Below are 17,408 nucleotides of genomic sequence, written 5' to 3' on the forward strand. Positions count from 1 at the left end.
AACATGCAGCACGTGTTTCACCATTAGGAAGACACAACTCCCATGATGGATGATGATGATGATGATGATGAACTGTCTTTATCTCCTCCAGTCTCTGGACTCCTAAAATAAGTATATCTATCAGCCAGCAGAAAGAGAAGTGAATATTTATATGCTCACATGGATGAATTGAGCTGAAAGCTTCCTTTGAGCTATACCTCCTCCGTGTAATGTCCTCCTGATGCTCCATGCATGCCGCTGTGAGCTCAGAGGAATAAGGCCTTCTGTTCCCTCAGTGCGTAACACAGCTGAACCAAAGTAAAGTCAGCCAGAGTGCCACTGAGGATCCAAGTCCAAACTACGCTGATGTGGTGAGCTCCCTTTTAGAGTACACATGCAGCGCTGTCTCCATGGTTCAATTTCCAGGCCTCTTGACCAGGCTGAGCTGGCTGATGCAGTATACTGAGATGACTGGAACAGCCTATAAGTGCTCAAGGCTGACTATACACCAGTGCATGGTGCCCAAACCTTTTAGCTCAAGACCCAAAAGAAGATGTTTGGCCGGGACGCAAACAGTGGACTACTACTTCCTCCTGGTGGTGGACATGCTTGCTATAGGCCGGGCAGATATTGGACACAATTCTGTCAAGGCAACCTTTGGCACCGGTGCCAACATTGACACAAAGGAATTGCACTGGCACACTACTGGTGTGAGAGAGAGCTCGGATCTTTAAAAAAAAAAAAAAGATTACAAACAAAGTCCCTCACATGTAAATTACATCCTGCACGTAAATATGTTTTTTATTTGTCATTAAAATGTATGTTGTTATGACATACTGACTATCTAGAAAATACAAACATGGCACTTATTTTCCAAAAAGTTGCAGAACCCTGCCTTGTGTGTGTGTGTGTGTGTGTGTGTGTGTGTGTGTGTGTGTGTGTGTGTGTGTGTGTGTGTGTGTGTGTGTGTGTGTGTGTGTGTGTGTGTGTGTGTGTGTGTGTGTGTGTGTGTGTGTGTGTGTGAGAGACGCAACTTGGCCTGTTGTAGCGCCACCATGAGGCTGATTTGAAAACTGTCAAGTGGCATTTCTTCCTCAGCCTATAGTTGAGTCGTGGATATGCACGATTCTGCAGATAATTATCTGGGGTGTTTTGGAACCAAACATACATATTCAACGTTTCTTTACCTATAACTGGCAGGTTAAGTGCTCTGGAAATATCCTCTTTAATGAAACTGCGGGTCCTACCCCCATAGGCACCTGCAGCTACTTGGCTTTGCGTTGGTGCATCTATCCAAATGGTAGCTGTCTGCCGTAATACTGTACTATTGTCAGAGTTGCTTGCTACACTAGTACTAACTGCATCTGCAACACTGTGGTCAGCCTGTCTGTCGTTGCCGTGGTCGGCGCGTCTATCATGCGCTGTATTGTCGACTGGCTGTTTGATTGCAAACTGTTTTGTGCAGGTGTCTGCGCCCGCACTCTTAGTCTTCATGTATATAGTTTTTCACAGAAGAGGGTATTCATTTGAATTGTTTGGTCAGAATGCCCCTGCGATGGAGGATTATTGATGACTGACAAACAAGTGACAATTCAAACGGGCTATCAAAGTCATTCCATTTATAGACGTTTCATTTTAACTGTAAATAATCACTTGACAAATAGGGCCTGCTTCAATTAAACAAAGGGATTTAACTTCACATACATTGTGGATATCATGGTATGGCATTACTGGCTACTGGCATAGGACTACCTTTGTTCATTAATTTGTTGTATGGTAAACAACAGTTGTATGGTAAAACCATAAAATGACCATTCAAATGCCATGGTCCAAATTCGCCGCATGGTTCACCAGTGGTTGTATGTGGTATATAATCAACGATTTGTCTAATGTGCATTCATGGATTATTCTGTATCAAGGTTTTTGTTTGGATAGATATCCTGTTGGATTATCAAGCGTTCCTTGCATGGTAACTATAGGCTATAGTATCCTATTTAGCCTGTATATGGCAGTAGGCTTTATGAGCACATTTAACCTCAAAAGCTGAAATTCAATTCAATTCAATCCCACTCCAAATTGTCTCGCGTAACAGACAACTATTCCACAATCTCCGATGGAAGCATTTGGAAATTGCGCGAGACTAACCCGATAAAATGAAAATAAAAAAGAGTCCAAATTATAGTCCTATTGGTTATCTCTTGTAGAAAAAAACATGTATAGCATTATAAACTCTGATAAGCCTATTGTTCCTGTTTTTGATAGGCTATAAAAACAGCAGTATAAAAGGAGTGAGACTGAGAGACAGACCCTTTGGCTGATGCCCTAAAAATAACTGCACCTTTTGTTTAATAATGAATGAGACAAGCAAGTGTTTGTTATAGGGGACCAAACGACACACGCTTCGGTGTGTGTGTGTGTGTGTGTGTGTGTGTGTGTGTGTGTGTGTGCGCGCGCGCGTGTGGGTGTGCACTTGCGCGTGCGCATATTCTACCACGGGCACGACTACGCTACGCTTCAATGCGCTTTCTGACGAACATAAGTGTGTGATCGTGTAGAGAGAGGAGGCAGTAACGCCAGTCAGTCAGTCAGTCAGTCAGTCGCTCTCCTTCGCCAGAGGAGAACGGAGTCTTTCTTTGCCATTGCACCTGCTGCTGGAGATCTGCCTTCTCGTAGAGACGAGGCGACCATTTGAATTCATGGCCAGTGGGTGAGTGAATATGCATCAGCTTTATTATTCCTATTTTCATTTAGGTCTCCATAAGGCTATACATATTTAGCCTATACATTTGTGTTTGAATTTGATTTTTGTGTTGCCATGATGGAATCATAATCTTTGGATAGTCAAGTCAACTGTAAGAAAAATAATAAAATCGATAATAATTTACAAGTTACCGTATAAGTTTTATCGACTAGCCAGAATGATAAATATCTGTTAAATGAATAGAATAAAAAATAATGCCGGTGAATCAATTGCATCTGTTGACCAGTTTACGCAGCACAGGAGACAGTTGCGCTGCATGCCTGGCAGATGGGGGGACAAAAGGAGAAACCGACTGAATAAATTTACTGCAATAGGCTACATTTAGGAGGGCTAAATTCAGCCCAAATTAGCCCAAAATTGCGCAATTGTATAGCCCCTAATGTAGGCTCTATATATGCAGCCTGATGCAAGCAGACGGAACAGTCTATACAAAATCAGCTATCAGCAATGACAGCATGCAGGTCAGAAGCGATTAAAACATGACTCTAGTCTATAGATAAGTCGTTTTCTGTGTTTAACCAAAACACATTTAGGCTCTATGGGCAATACAGCAGTCTTTTTTTGCCAACCATGTTTTAAGTTTAACTTCTAAAATGTATAGCCTATAATTATATATGTTTTAAATATGTGTTTAATATCGAACTGCATGTTTCCCCACAGTTTAACCATGGACCACAGCGTTCTGCCTCGGTCTGTTTGGACCAGTGGGGACAGCAGATTCCTGCAGCCTCCAGCGGATCTGTACACCAGCGTGGTGGTGACGCGCAGCATCCCTGCGGGCACATCTTTCGGTCCGTGCGTGCTCCAGAACACCTTCTACGACACCATCGCCTTCATAGCGCAAAAATCATGCGACAAACGAACCAAATCCCACGTGTTCAAGGTGAGTTTAAAATCTAAGCATGCAGAGAAATAACAGATTTACTGCATGGAGTGAAACTTTGCGTGCGTAATTTGACTCTTATTACAGTGGTGTAAGAAGGCTACTCATATAGGCTACTTAAGTACCGTAAAACTGCCTATAACGCAGTGTAGAAATATAGGCCTACAGTGCATGGTAGCCGAGCCGTAGCCTAAAAGTCCTATAGGCTTATTCAAAATGTAATTTGAGTAAACAATATATAAACGCCTGGCATCAAAATAATATATTATATATTTTTTATTTTATTTTATTATAGTACCAAAACGTAAAAATGTTGCAGAACTTCAATTTCAATAAATATTATTGTGTTATTGAGTGTTAATGTGCATTGTGTCACTTTATGGTAGCATAGGTGAAGGTGATTTTAAACTTTAGCCTATATGTGCTGCTCGGCTGCTTAATATAATCATTGTATGAAGTATAAAGTGTAAAAAATGGAAACACTCAAGTAGCCTATTAAATGTCTTTAGCCTCAAAATTGTAGTAATCCTACAGTACTTGAGTAAATGTGTTTGTTAGCCTACACCTGTCAACATGTGTGTAATGCTTCATTTAGAACATATACTGTAGCAGATATAAGCTCACAAAGCATGTCCATTGTCTGAGTGCGTGGACACCCTATAGGACAAAGTAGACCTAGTGTATGTCATACTAGCCCATGGTGGCTCTCACAGTGGGATCTGGGCACTTCCAGGAGTATAGCTTGCAGGGGTCTGCATGAACTCCAAAATTAGTTATAGCATCACAATAATTTTAACCATTCATATTTTATACTTTGACTATTCAAAAAGAGTAGATCTACAAGCTCACTTTGTGAACTTGTAGTATGTACCACATGTAAATAAATAAATCACACTTGTGTGAACTTGAGCGGTGCTGTGTGTGCGTGTGTGTGTGTGCGTGTGTGACCCCAATGCGGCCCCAATTAGCTAACTGTTCAGTGTGAATGACCCCAATGATCTGCAGGGGTCAATAGGTCATTCTACAAACCATTCTGTGCTCCAAACAGACAGACAGACAGACAGACAGACAGACAGACAGACAGACAGAACTACACAAAGCCCTTCATTGTGAGCACTTAATTTAGCACCTTAATTTAGCACAATATTTTCAGGTGGGGTTATGAGGCCAAATACATATAGCCATACAGTAGGCCTACATATAAATGCGGGGGTCCTTGCCATTAAAACTTATGAGAGCCACTGCTGTAGCCTGCATAATAATAAGCCTTATATTCCGTGTCAACAGGTCGACCCCGAGGCCATGCGCAGCTCGGTGCTGGTGCTGTCCTGGCTCAGGCTGGTGCAGGCGGCCCGCAACCGAGAGGAGCAGAACGCCGAGGCCTACCTGAAGGCGGGCCAGCTGCACGTGCGCACCACGCGGGACGTGCTGCAGGACCAGGAGCTGCTGGTGTGGTACGACCCGGAGCTGTCCCACCTCCTGGGCTTCAGCGACATGATCACACGGCGGCCCGGCGGAGGTGAGAGTCGTGAGACCCCGAGGCACAATGTGTTTCTGACCCATGTTTTGGATTTTTTTTTTTTACACGACTCCCATTTTATTTTCCTACATTTAAATATATAAAAACTACAAAAAAAAAGAAATCACTTGTGTGACTGTGTCCAGGGCAAATGTCTCTCTTTTGGGTCTCGGTCTGAACGGTTTCAGAACCACTGCTCTATATACCGACTGGCTGCACGGGGCCACATGGATGTCGACTCATTAAAGACCCGAGGCACATTCTATACAAATGCCTTCTAAATATATAGTTCTCAGGCCTTTTTAAGGGTCCCAAATTTAGAATTTGGCTGCGGATCCCTCATCTGAAAATGTTTTGTCCCATGCAGGGAACTCCCACCCTATAGCCGGGGTCAGACCTAAGGGTCAGACCCCCAGCAGGGTCAGGGGGTCTTTGACATGGGCTTCCACATGGGGTCCCCAGCTAAATGATTATAGTTAATCTCCACCACTATTACAACTACATACAACTGTTAACAAAAGTCATTTTCATTGTTTCGCCTAAATTGACCAAATTAGCCTACAGAACACACTGCACCAAATCATGTCTAATTAACAATAGCCTACACATGTTCTACCCCTAACGCCCCCACCCCCCCCAAAAAAAAATATTTAAAAAAAAATCCATAAAATGATGGCCCTTAAAATAATTGTTGAGAATCACTACGTTATAGGCATGCTTATCGAAATGCATTTATTTGTCTCCTAATATTGATCAGCGGACCGATAATTAACGTTTCATATGTATCTCTTTGACAGAATTAAGATGTACAAGGTGTAACCAGATCTTCAAGAACGAGCATCCATACCTCGCGCACTGTCGGTTCCTGTGCGTCCAAGCCAAAAACGAAGCATGGAGCCGCGAGCCTTACGACGAGAAGGAGATAAAGAAACCACGACGGGTGACGGATTTCCACAACATCGCCAGAGACCTGGAGCATAAAAGATGCGGCTCTGACGACGACGCCGAGGTTTCCCCCAAGAAAAGGAAGCACGAGGACATCGTTTATCCAAAGGGAAGAAAATCGGTCCTTCTGGAAAAAACGAATATTTCAAATGACAACAATATTACGCAGCTAGACAGAGACTACCACCAGTCGACGTTAGATGCATCTGCATCTATTCTGAAACTGAAGGCGGACAGGTTTAAAACGGACCATTTGGAATGTAAGAACAGCGGTTTCGCTGAACACGGAGAGGCCAGGGGGAACTTTACGCACGATGGAACAACGGACGCGGACAGAGAGACGGAGCCCGGAGGAGAGAGGAGTAGCTCTGGGTTGGGTTCGACAAACAGCAGCAGTGCGTTTACCCTGGTCCTGTCGAGCGGCCCCGCCGCTGGGGAACAGAAAAGCGCTTTCTGCAGACCCAGAAAAAGGACTTCCAGTGAATCCACCACCACGCTGCATCTATCCACGCCACCCGCCGCCATGGTCGACGTGTTCACTCCGAGAACGGTACTGGGACTGGGATCGTCATACGGCAACCTAATGGCACCTAGCAGCACGCTGAGCGGGGAGCTGCAGCAGCAGAGCGCACGGAGCGCGCCGCCGGGCGCCGCGTTCCATTACGCCCACACGGAGCACTGGTCGAGGAGGATGGGCGCTCAGTTCCAGGCGAGCGCCGCGGCCTCGGCGGCGACGCTCACGGTCCTCCCGCCGACGTTCACGTCGTTCGGCGTGTCGGTGCAGAACTGGTGCGCCAAGTGCAACCTGTCCTTCCGAATGACGTCGGACCTGGTGTTCCACATGCGCTCGCACCACAAGAAGGAGTTCGCGGCGGAGTCCCAGGTCCGGCGGAGGCGAGAGGAGAAGCTCACCTGTCCCATCTGCCACGAGTACTTCCGCGAGCGGCACCACCTCTCCAGGCACATGACCTCTCATAACTGAAAAATATTAAAAATACTCTTTAAACTTTAGCGGTGGTGTAAGTGATTTTTGTTTGTTTAGTTTTTTTTGTGTTGTTAAAAAGACAAGTTAAAGCGCTATATTTTGTTAGTAATCGCGTATCTCACATCACCAGCTCTAAACTGTCACATATTGGCCTACTGGTGCGGTGAGAAGTGAGAACCCAAATGCAGAACAGCCAGGCAGAATACTGTTCAAACAAACCAACCGCATATTTATTAGTATAGGCCTACAGATGAACATAAGACGCCACAGATAAACTATCATGATGCAAGGGGAACAACAGGCTCAGCTGATTGCAAATGAGATACATCTGGAGAAAGAGCCATGAACATAGCAGGCTATACAGAAATGAAAATGAAAAATATCACATGAACATAAACATAATGAAAAGACGGAGCTTCTATAATCCATCTAAGTTTGTCAGCCCATTTATTTGTTTAATCATTTCCATTTTTAGGCTACTTGTTGTTTATTCTGTATAAGGCTATGTGTCAGCTCGAGAGACGGGGAGACCGGGACCCCTGTTATGACAATGAACAGGCTCAAAATATAGATATTTTGGCTAACTCATTTTAACAAAAACGTATAATACCGTTTAATACCTTTAAAGGTAGTATACGTTTTTGTTAAGTGATGCTTGATGCTTGATATAGGCCTATTTAAATGCTTTAGTCTTATGGTGAATCTTTGATGTGTAGTCCTGTCGGTTAATGTAGTGTAGCCTACAGATATTGACATGAGGGTTCAGCTGACGTTTGAAGCATGTCCACTAGATGACGATAGAGGTTCGTGTAAACCAACCTACGTCGTTAGTCCTGTTTCCTAGGCTAAAATTAAATAAAGTCTGAATTGTGCCTTAAACTCAGGAGGAGAACTCAGGAATTATAGCAGAGAGCGATACTGGGGCAGTTGTGATTGTCTCGATGCAATTTACAGTGACAAAATGGTCTGTTTGGTTTACTACTACAGATATACCGAGTGTCTCTTTGGAGTCTTTGCACATTCAAAACTGCAACGATCAAAAACGTAGTGTTGTTCGACTCATTCTTTCACCCTGAGTGACTTACTTGTTCCAACAGGTGGCAGCAGCGACTAACCTTTCTCCACCAAAAACATCTAATGTAAAAAGTTCCTATACACATCAATCAACCATCAATCCATCCAACCCATTTACCGTATTGGAAGAAGTTTAATTATGTAAAAGTAGCAACACTACAAGAGATTCTCTGTTAAGTAAAAGTATTATTATTATTCAATATTGTATCTGAATAAAAGTACAAAAGAGTTGGCCTCAAAATATATAGTTAATACCAAAGTAGCCCATACTCATTACAGTACACAGAATGACCCATTTCACAATCATAGGATTGTAATTAGTATAATGCATTATTTGTGTTAATCATTTTAATATTGCAGCTGGTAGGTGGGGGGCTAGTTTACATTTCTGTATGTACCACATACTGTGTAGCTTAACATAGGCCTATAATAATACATCATAAGTTATCACTTTACCTCATATTTAGCAGAATTATCAGCTCTTATCATCATACATCATCATGAATCATCTCATACTGGCCATTGGCCAATAAGAATGCTTGTTGCCTGTGATTGGTTGGCTGATTCGCTCATTTACATATGACCCCTTCAATGTCAATGGCGTTTAATGTTTTGATGAAACAAAAAAAGAGCAGACAATATTATACATATACATTGGTAAGATAAATAGTTTCTCTCTCCTGGTTGGATGAAATTGGTTTTCTGTTCACTAAAGAGCTGGGGCCTGGAGAGATGGGGAGACCACTGTGCTGTATAGACTGTTCTATAGCAATGATTCCAATTTTAATAGAGTTCCACCTTTAATTTGAACATTTAGCAAAACAACACCTGTAACCGTGTCTGAATGAAAATAAGTATCTACAAAGTCGGTCTTGATCTTCTGAAGAAAGAGCAGAACCCAGAAAATCCTCCCTTGTCTGGGCCTATATAGCCTCATATTCGGTTTCTGTTAGTTGTCGAACTCAGTGATTCTAAAACATTTTAATTTCAAGAACCCCCATAACTCTGAGAGTGTACAAATAATGGAATAATATAACTTGTAAAGGCCAATTTAGAACTCCCTCGTGGGACACTGAGGGTCCCTGAACTCCACTCTGAGAACCACTGGTCTAACTAAAGCTTACCATTGAACCGTGCACTAAGCAGGCTTCCAGAAGGCTATCCGAGAGAGAATGGCCATGGAATATGAAGAACGGAGTTAAGAAAGATGAGCAACTTGACAAGTGTGGGCACAGAGGCTACAGCAGCTACTGTAACAGCACCAAATTACCCTCAGGCTCAACCCAATTTAAAAAGTATATGGTATGGCCTATAGTTAGTGGTCTCCACTGGTTAGTAGGCCCCGGACCATTTAACCATGCTGTAATTGGTTCATGTGGCTGTTAAAAAGATGGTGGGAAATCTGCTGGGTCTGGGATACTGTAGGTTATACACACACGCACGCACATGCACGCACGCACGCACACACGCACGCACGCGCGCACACACACACACACACACACACACACACACACACACACACACACACACACACACACACACACACACACACTGAGAGCTATATGACTCAAGTTTATGTATTTTTCATTTCTTTATTTTAACAAATGCAACCTGATTTTTATTTACAATCATGGTTTTACATGCTGCGGCTGTTCCTCATTAAAGTTATAGGTTTAGGTTTACAAGGCTTCGTGAAACAATATTATTATATATCTCGATATTGTACAATGTAGGCTATATCAGTCACACTACTGTTATCGTAAACTCTTGACTCAGTGAAAAATACATTCGAAAGAGCAAACGTGATGTTTGTACACATGCACACGTGTGTACACTACACATGCACACGTGTGTGTGCGCGCGCACACACACACACACACACACACACACACACACACACACACACACACACACACACACACACACACACACACACACACACAGTGTGGGAGAGGTTGCCACCCTGGCCCTGCTTATATTGTAGCTCTCAAGGCATGTGCTGACACATTGTTGTACAAATGTACAGAATGACATAGGCTACTATAAAGCCTGGTTCTGCTGTCAAAAAATGTTCAACACTTTTGATGTAACACATGTGGCTCATAACATATATCTTTCTGATGTGGTGGAAGCTGCTCTGTTTGCACTGAAATAGTTTTAAGGATACTGTTTTGTTTAGAGTAGCCGATACGAACTCTACATTTGTCTGAATATCATATTTTTATGAATATGTGATCGTTAAGGTGAACGACCATTAAGAAAAAACTGTCCTGTTTCCCCTGGCTGTCATGTCTATGTCCATTTAAAAATATACAGTAAAATTGTGAGTGTTAATTGATCTTTTTGTAACTTAGGGGGGACCCTACTAGTTAAATGAACACTTAGGAAATTAATGTACAGTAGTGTAGCCTAGCCTTCCTATGAGGATTCCCACTTTTCCCTAAATGAGGCTCTCAAATGTCTGAGTTAGGCTACAGAGGATGAAGTCATCTTTTTCAAACCACACTGTTCAAAAGAGCCATTGAGGAGCGCGTCCTGCATCTTGGAAACGTGTGTTGCTCCAGGGGTTAGCAGATGGGGAAGTCCACCATCTTTAGAAGCTTGAAGTGGACAAGGTTCTTGCTGGTGCTTCCTGTATGAACCAGTAATCCACTGCAGCAGCATCAGTCACCACTGGACAACTGACATGTGAGCTTGTGGTGTGGTCTCTAGTTAATGGTTTCAAGAGGTTTTAGGGGGAATGCCAGCTATTTTGAGTGGAACCTTCTCTGCCTTTGTATTGAAGGATTAACTTTGAAAGCTTACAGCCCTTGGCATGGCTCTGTAGGAGTCGAGCCGTCTAGAAATGGGTCTGTCTGAGTGTGTGTGTGTGTGTTTACAAGAGCTAATCATGCAAACCGCTGGACCAATCAGCGCTAAATTCCTTGTGCACATTGCCAAGGAAGTAACTCCCCGTATTTATTTCCACATATGTTTTAGGGTTGTATTCTTTTTTATATTACATTTAATTTTAAAATGGCAGTCGGATGGGGTCGAAAATGTGCCCAAATATGGAGTGATTCATCATAGATATGTGATAGATGACTGAGAGATCATAGCCTGGCCCGTATGTCCACATGGAAGATTCACATGCTGTTAGAAGCAATGCGGTTATTAGACCCCATCTTAAAGATGGAGTGCCACAATGTTTTGAAGACAGTACTTCGTTAAGACACCCTGGAGTCGTTTTTATGTGTTCCCTTTGTATTTAGGGTTTCTTCCTGGAGTCTGAACCCTTGACAGTCAAACGTGCCAATGAAAAGAATCAGTAATATAGTGACATCACATTATCAGCCCCTCCCCTAACCCCTCCCACTTTATCATATACACTGACACGACAACGCGTATTCAGGGCGGAGTCACCACCCCCAGGGTAAGTTGTGATTTGCTCTCATTGCAATGCAATTTGCGGCATTTTCAAAACAATATTGCGCAGAGTAGCGATTATCAAACGTATTTGCAATGACATAGGTTGAAAGATCTGTTGCCCGTGGACAAGGCACGTTACCTCCGCAGGTTAGATATTATCGGCATAGATGTTTGTCCGTATGTGATTAACGATTGGAAAAAGTTGCATTGGCAGCCATAGAAAATTCTGCCCAGGGTAAATGTCCCGGATGTGACGTTTTGGGGCGTTCCTGTCTTGTTTCGTGTCAGTGTATAACTACAGCTGTGGGTGCGGCTTAAGTTCACCACCCACCAGGCAAACCAGGCATACTTAATGAACTGGTGGGCGTGCACACATAAAAACGACATTTGAACAAATACTGTACCCTTTAAAAAAAAAATCTTCCTCCTTATATAACAATAAGACCTGATGATCATGTTTTAGGGTGGAAAAAAATCATGGCACTCCATCTTTAAGGATCAAAAGCTATGCACCATTTTTATCAATATACGTGACAGTAAAAAAGATATATCCCAGTGAATGTATAAGATTAAATTAGTTTTTATTCTAACATTTATAGATGGCTACCTTTTCATAATTTAAACAAAACATGTACAAAACTTCTTCTAAAATAAAATAATACATTGGCTAGTAACCAAATCATTTCATCCCAGTCTCATACAATATACTGTAGAAAAATATTTCTGGTTTCATTTTATCTGCATTGAAGTGTTATGATTTCCAGATGCTCGAGTCATTTTACAATTCATTGGATAGTTCCTTTTCAAAATACAGAGCAAACAATGTACAATACTTATTCTGTCCCACAAACAAATGCACATTTTACTGTAGTATGTACAATGGAATACCATGCTTAGCTTATCTGTAAGCATATCTGTACAAAATATGTTAAAATGTAGAATTTCAATCTATTTCAAATTCTTTACCATCTATTAGATATAAGCTGCCCAAGAGACAGTCTTTTCTTTAGAGCTTGCACGCCCAATGAAAACATGAAAGCAAAATCACGGGGAGCTGTGTAGGAAAAGTGCATTCTGACAGCACTCCGAGACTTCTGCACATCAAATCCTTAATGTGATCTCAAAGACAAGAACCATAGCAACAGGCTGATCAGAGACCCCAGGCCTCGATTCGGAAGGGGTTGATTCCGTTCTCCCCGACAACCGCAAACGTTCAGACAATCAACTTCTCCAACTCAAGCTGCCGTGGGATGGAAAGGTTTACGGACATGATGCACGCGCGACCTGCGTTCCAAGGAGGAATCACTGAAACACCACCAGAACAAAGCATCTCTGTTTCTAAGTGTCATAATAGCACCCATCTCTGTATCAAGAAAGCATTCAACAAACAGAGGAATGCTGTGAACGATACATGCAGAGATCTCTGTCTCCGTTAGTGCCTTTTAATGTTTTTGTTTTGTTCTCCGGCCACCCTGTCTTTCCATCATCTCCTCCTATCCTCCATCCCCTCTCTTATCTGCAAGAGCAGGACTGGATGGACATGTTGGGGTAGACTTTGAGCACCAAGTTCCTGGCTTCGTCCTGGTAGAGCACAGCCAGAGAGCTCATCTTCTCCGGGACGCAGCAGGGCTCAGGGACTCCGGGGATGATGCCCACGGCACGGACGATGCTCTGGATGGTGGCGTGGTTCGAGGGCCGTAGCACCTGAGAGAGAGGAGACGTGCGCGGAAGATGGAAATGAAAATCGGGAAATGGTATAAACGGCAAAGAATAGGTAATATCTTACTATTAGTGCTGACGTTGATTCAGATTTTAACCACGTAAGCCCTATTCTACACTTTGTTGTGTGAAAATAGCAGACACACTGTAGCTGATCTACAAGCTCACAAGGCACCACGATGGGACACCTTGAACTTGTAGATCAGCTATTTTAAAAGAAAATAAATGTTAAGTGCTCAATGTTTAAGTGGTTAAACCAAATGAGAAGACAAATGATGGGAAAATAAAATTAAGATTTGTCATCCTACCTTGGGCATGGGAAACCCACAGGTGCCGGCGCAGTAGTACGCCTCAAAGGCCTTGGGCGCTATGACCCACTCGCTCCAGCCGATGTCTGCGAAATCCACTCTGAGGTTTCGTCTGGTGCAGCCCCTATCCTGGCCCTCGCCCCACTGCCTCCTCCGGGCCTTGCGCATCGTCCGTTCATCGAAACTCAGAACCTTACTCCCCTCAGCTCTGACTTGGTGCCTTTTCCTGTCCTTTCCCTGACTTCTCCTCTCGTCCTCCGACTTGTCAACACTGTCCGGAAGCCTAATGTCCTTGTCCCTGGACCTTTTATCAACCGCCTGGTCAGGGTTGGGTACTTGAGGTGGTGTTTGTTTGCCTCCTGCGCTGCGCGCCTGCGGCTCACCTACGTCCTCGGCCCCTCTGCCCTGCTCCGCACGCGCTCCCCCCTCCTGGCCCTTCCTCTTCTTCTTCATGGGCTTGGACTTGGGTTTGAGCGCCAGGTGCCAGGTCCTCTCCCACAGGTCGTCTTTCATGTATCCGTCAGGCCTGTAGTCGACCTCTGGCAGCTCATTGTTGTGGATGGGGTCAGGGAGCAGAGTGGCCTCTCTCCTTACCCGTCCTGTCAGCTCCGGTGAGGAGTTGGAGCTGTGCGGGACGCGATGGGAGTATGAGGAATGCGAGGCCTCTCCTCCCTCGGGGAAGGGGTCGTATCTCTGAAGACTCGCAGCTACGCTGTTGGGCTCCCCTAGGGCCCGGTCGTTAGCGTACAGTAACAAGTATGGCAGAGCGTCCGCGGGAAGCGCCTCCTCTGGCAGCCTCTTGCTCTCCTCCCTGGCGTCCAGCAGCTCCACCCACACCAGGACGTGACCCTTCTCCCGTGCCTGCTTTACGACCGGGGTCACGTCTTTCATCTGCCACACCCCTCTCCTGTGCGGGTGAAAGGTCACGTTGGCCAGGAACGACTCCCCCTGCGCTCCGGCGGCGACCCCCGACCCGGGGTAGACAGAGCGAAACAGCAGGCTGACGGACGGTGACGGCTGGACGGGCAGGGAGCGACAGGACGGGCTCTTGAAGCGCTTACAGAACCAAGCCCGTTGGTTCATGGGGCGTCGATCGAGCAGGAAGTGGAAGGTGGCGGAGAGGATGACCTCTGTGTCCTGGATGGATGTCAGGTTGAGGCGATACACTGTCCTCCGCTCAGCTGTGTCTGCGTAGAGAGAGTACATCAAACGTTTAGTTAGTCGGCCATGTCAGTCAGTGATGCTTTGCTGTCTGTTGAGTGATGCTATGAGAAAAGGGCTTAGCTAATACCGATAAACTGTTTGGACAGAGGATTAAACTGATTTTAGAGTTTCATCACCAGTGGTGGTCCTATACCTTACCACACAGGATATAAATGTCTCAATAGAAGAGCAGGCAGACCAACTACAGCCACCAGTTAGTTATATTGTATTCATATATTCTACCATACAGATTGGTTCAAATAAAATCGTATCCACAAAAAAGCTATTCTTCTGCCCCCAAAAAAGGGACACCAGGATTAAAACATTTAACCGGCCAAATGTTTGGTCTGTGTGGGTCTAAAACACACACAGAAACAATTGTTCAGTAGATGTGCGGCTCACAAGTGATTCCAATAGACCAACAGATGTTTGCTGTTTCCATTATTTCTTTTATATGTAAGCCTACCCTGGTCCTTCAGTAGTTCTGTGATCGATTTGATAATGAGTCCTTTTTTCTGACAGGGATCTATCTGCACATTCAGATGAAAATGAAAAGCAAATGTCTTTGAAACCACAAGTTTTAATCCTGCTTAAAACACACAGACAACACAGTCTTTGTGTCCCCCCCCCCCCCCCCCTATTGTTCAATTAATGCTTTAAATGCCTAAATATGTGAATGAAATGTAAGGAGTTTCACACGAAAATGGTACGGTGGCACCTATAGAGGTTCTAAATCATCGGTTAATGAATGAACTGGTTAATGAATCACTGGACCACAGGGGTCCTTGGGGAGGGAGGAGGGGAGGGGTCCCCACCCCAGCTAAATGATTGATAGGAACCAAATAGACCCTTAATGGGTCTGTAACTCCACAGAGTATACAAATAGAGCCAAATGGACTGGTAACGGTCCCTTTGTACACTGTCAGAGTTAACACTCTCAGGCTGTTTACTGTGCAGATTGTCCCAGAGATTAAACAAAAGTATCCAATTGGGGGTGGTGCACACACAGCCTAAATGCATATTGAACCAGGGGTCCTTGAAATGAAAAGGGGGTCAGAATCACTAAATAGTTAAAGACTGGTCTCCCAGTTGTTAAAAGAAAACCTAACCGGCACTATCATTCCTTGATAACGTGTCGGTATGTTTCTCAACGCTGGAATGAAAAGCTTTGAAAACCACTGGTCTATAGGTACACTAGTCGCACTCGCACATGTAGCTCCAGGCGATAGGGTCTCAGAAGGTGCCCTTTACGAGGACCAGACTCCAACCTGGTAGAGGCGAGCGGAGCTGCTCCGCACTCATAATGAACATGACTTCAACAGGCAGCGTTATTGTTCATTGTGCGAGAGTTCAGCGGAAGTATGGACTGACTCAAGAGATATACATTACCTCGGATTCAGCCTGCATATGGAAACGCTTACTTCAGTTTCCCTTAAGGCTTTTCCCTTAAGCCTAATACAGCCGGCACTGTCTGCCCCCCAACGCTGAGACTTTATTATAATCAACTGTTTGAACAGATCTCACATTGTTGCAAAATGTGCCTTACATCTCGCCTTGGATTACACACAAGACATATGCAGTCCAAACACACACGTGTTATGATAAAATGCCAACCGAGAACTATGTGGGATATGTGGCCCTCTGTCTGTGTTGTGTTTGTAAAAGCAGCAGCAGTGGAAGTTGTGGAACCATGGTGCTTTCCTCCCCCTTTTTTAAACATGTTCATGTGAAGGACCCCCAAATTCATGTTTGGGGGTCTGAAAATATGTTATGAAGAGATGATGTATTTGTATTGTTAAAATCTTTGAAAATTACTAGCCTTGTTAGGCTATTAATTTTTTTTAAAGTATAAAATAGGAAAATGAAGTGGTTAAACTGATGTTGATGCTACATCAACACATTTGCGGGCCCCCCTGGAAACCTGCACAAGCACCCCTGGGGTTCCCCGGACCCCACTTTGAGAACCACATATTTTAATCCCCCCTGACTCCACAACCTGGAGTCACAGCGTCCCACATGGTCGCGACAGGAAAACAGAGGATGACAATGACGCAGCGCCGTGACCCCCTCCCAAGCTGTACTGCTCCAGCCCCCCACCCAACCCAACCCCCGTTGTTGTATTAGCAGGGCAGCTGCATGGCATTGCTCGCGGGGAATCGTCATGCATTCTTGCGCATATTGCACCGTCTGTATGCGGTAGAACTTGCGGTAGACAGCGCGCGGCGGGGCGGGTCACACAGCTGGTGTACAGGGCTGCAGGCAGCACACAGCACAACACAGCACACACAAACCCAGTGCGCCCAAAGCGTCCCGAAATCACTCAACGGCATTCTCAGACTGTTCCAAAACAATCCCACCTATTCAGGGCGTCTGGCCCACACTAGCCATGCAGACGACCCAATGAATGCAGCATGCACTTTTAATAACCCTACCCGAGTCATGGAGAGTGGATGAAGGGCACTTGTATTATAGGCAGCAGCCACATGAGAATGTTTTCTCTTTTTTTCTTTCGGGAGTGAGCACTAGCAGCAATGCAACTATGCAAGCAGTGGTTCTCTTCTCAACCTTTTTCATTTCAAGGACGACCCAAGTTTGATATTAAACAAGCATTTAAAGACCACGCA

General features: G+C 44.4%; 2 protein-coding genes across 2 annotated transcripts in view; one reads left to right on the forward strand and one right to left on the reverse strand.

The window, feature by feature from the left end:
• Positions 1-2,556: 2,556 nt before the first annotated feature.
• On the forward strand, positions 2,557-7,069 carry znf488 (zinc finger protein 488; the record flags this gene model as incomplete). The annotated part of the gene is made up of 4 exons (XM_080782855.1): positions 2,557-2,686; positions 3,401-3,623; positions 4,911-5,142; positions 5,940-7,069. The coding sequence occupies exons 1-4, from the start codon at positions 2,676-2,678 to the stop codon at positions 7,067-7,069; spliced, it is 1,596 nt and encodes a 531-aa protein (XP_080638981.1). The 5' UTR covers positions 2,557-2,675.
• A 4,975-nt stretch (positions 7,070-12,044) lies between these two features.
• The window catches only part of gdf10a (growth differentiation factor 10a), a 6,411-nt gene continuing 1,047 nt past the window's right edge, over positions 12,045-17,408 (reverse strand). Inside the window, exons 2-3 of the mRNA XM_080781601.1 lie at positions 13,582-14,768; positions 12,045-13,258 (exon numbers count right to left, since the gene is read on the reverse strand). Of these exons, the coding sequence (XP_080637727.1) occupies positions 13,067-13,258; positions 13,582-14,768 (1,379 nt within the window). The 3' untranslated portion in view covers positions 12,045-13,066. The remainder of the gene's footprint in view (positions 13,259-13,581; positions 14,769-17,408) is intronic.

This window comes from Protomyctophum bolini, assembly GCF_963924005.1.
Source record: "Protomyctophum bolini genome assembly, chromosome: 14".
In the NCBI taxonomy this organism is placed as follows: Eukaryota; Metazoa; Chordata; class Actinopteri; order Myctophiformes; family Myctophidae; genus Protomyctophum; species Protomyctophum bolini.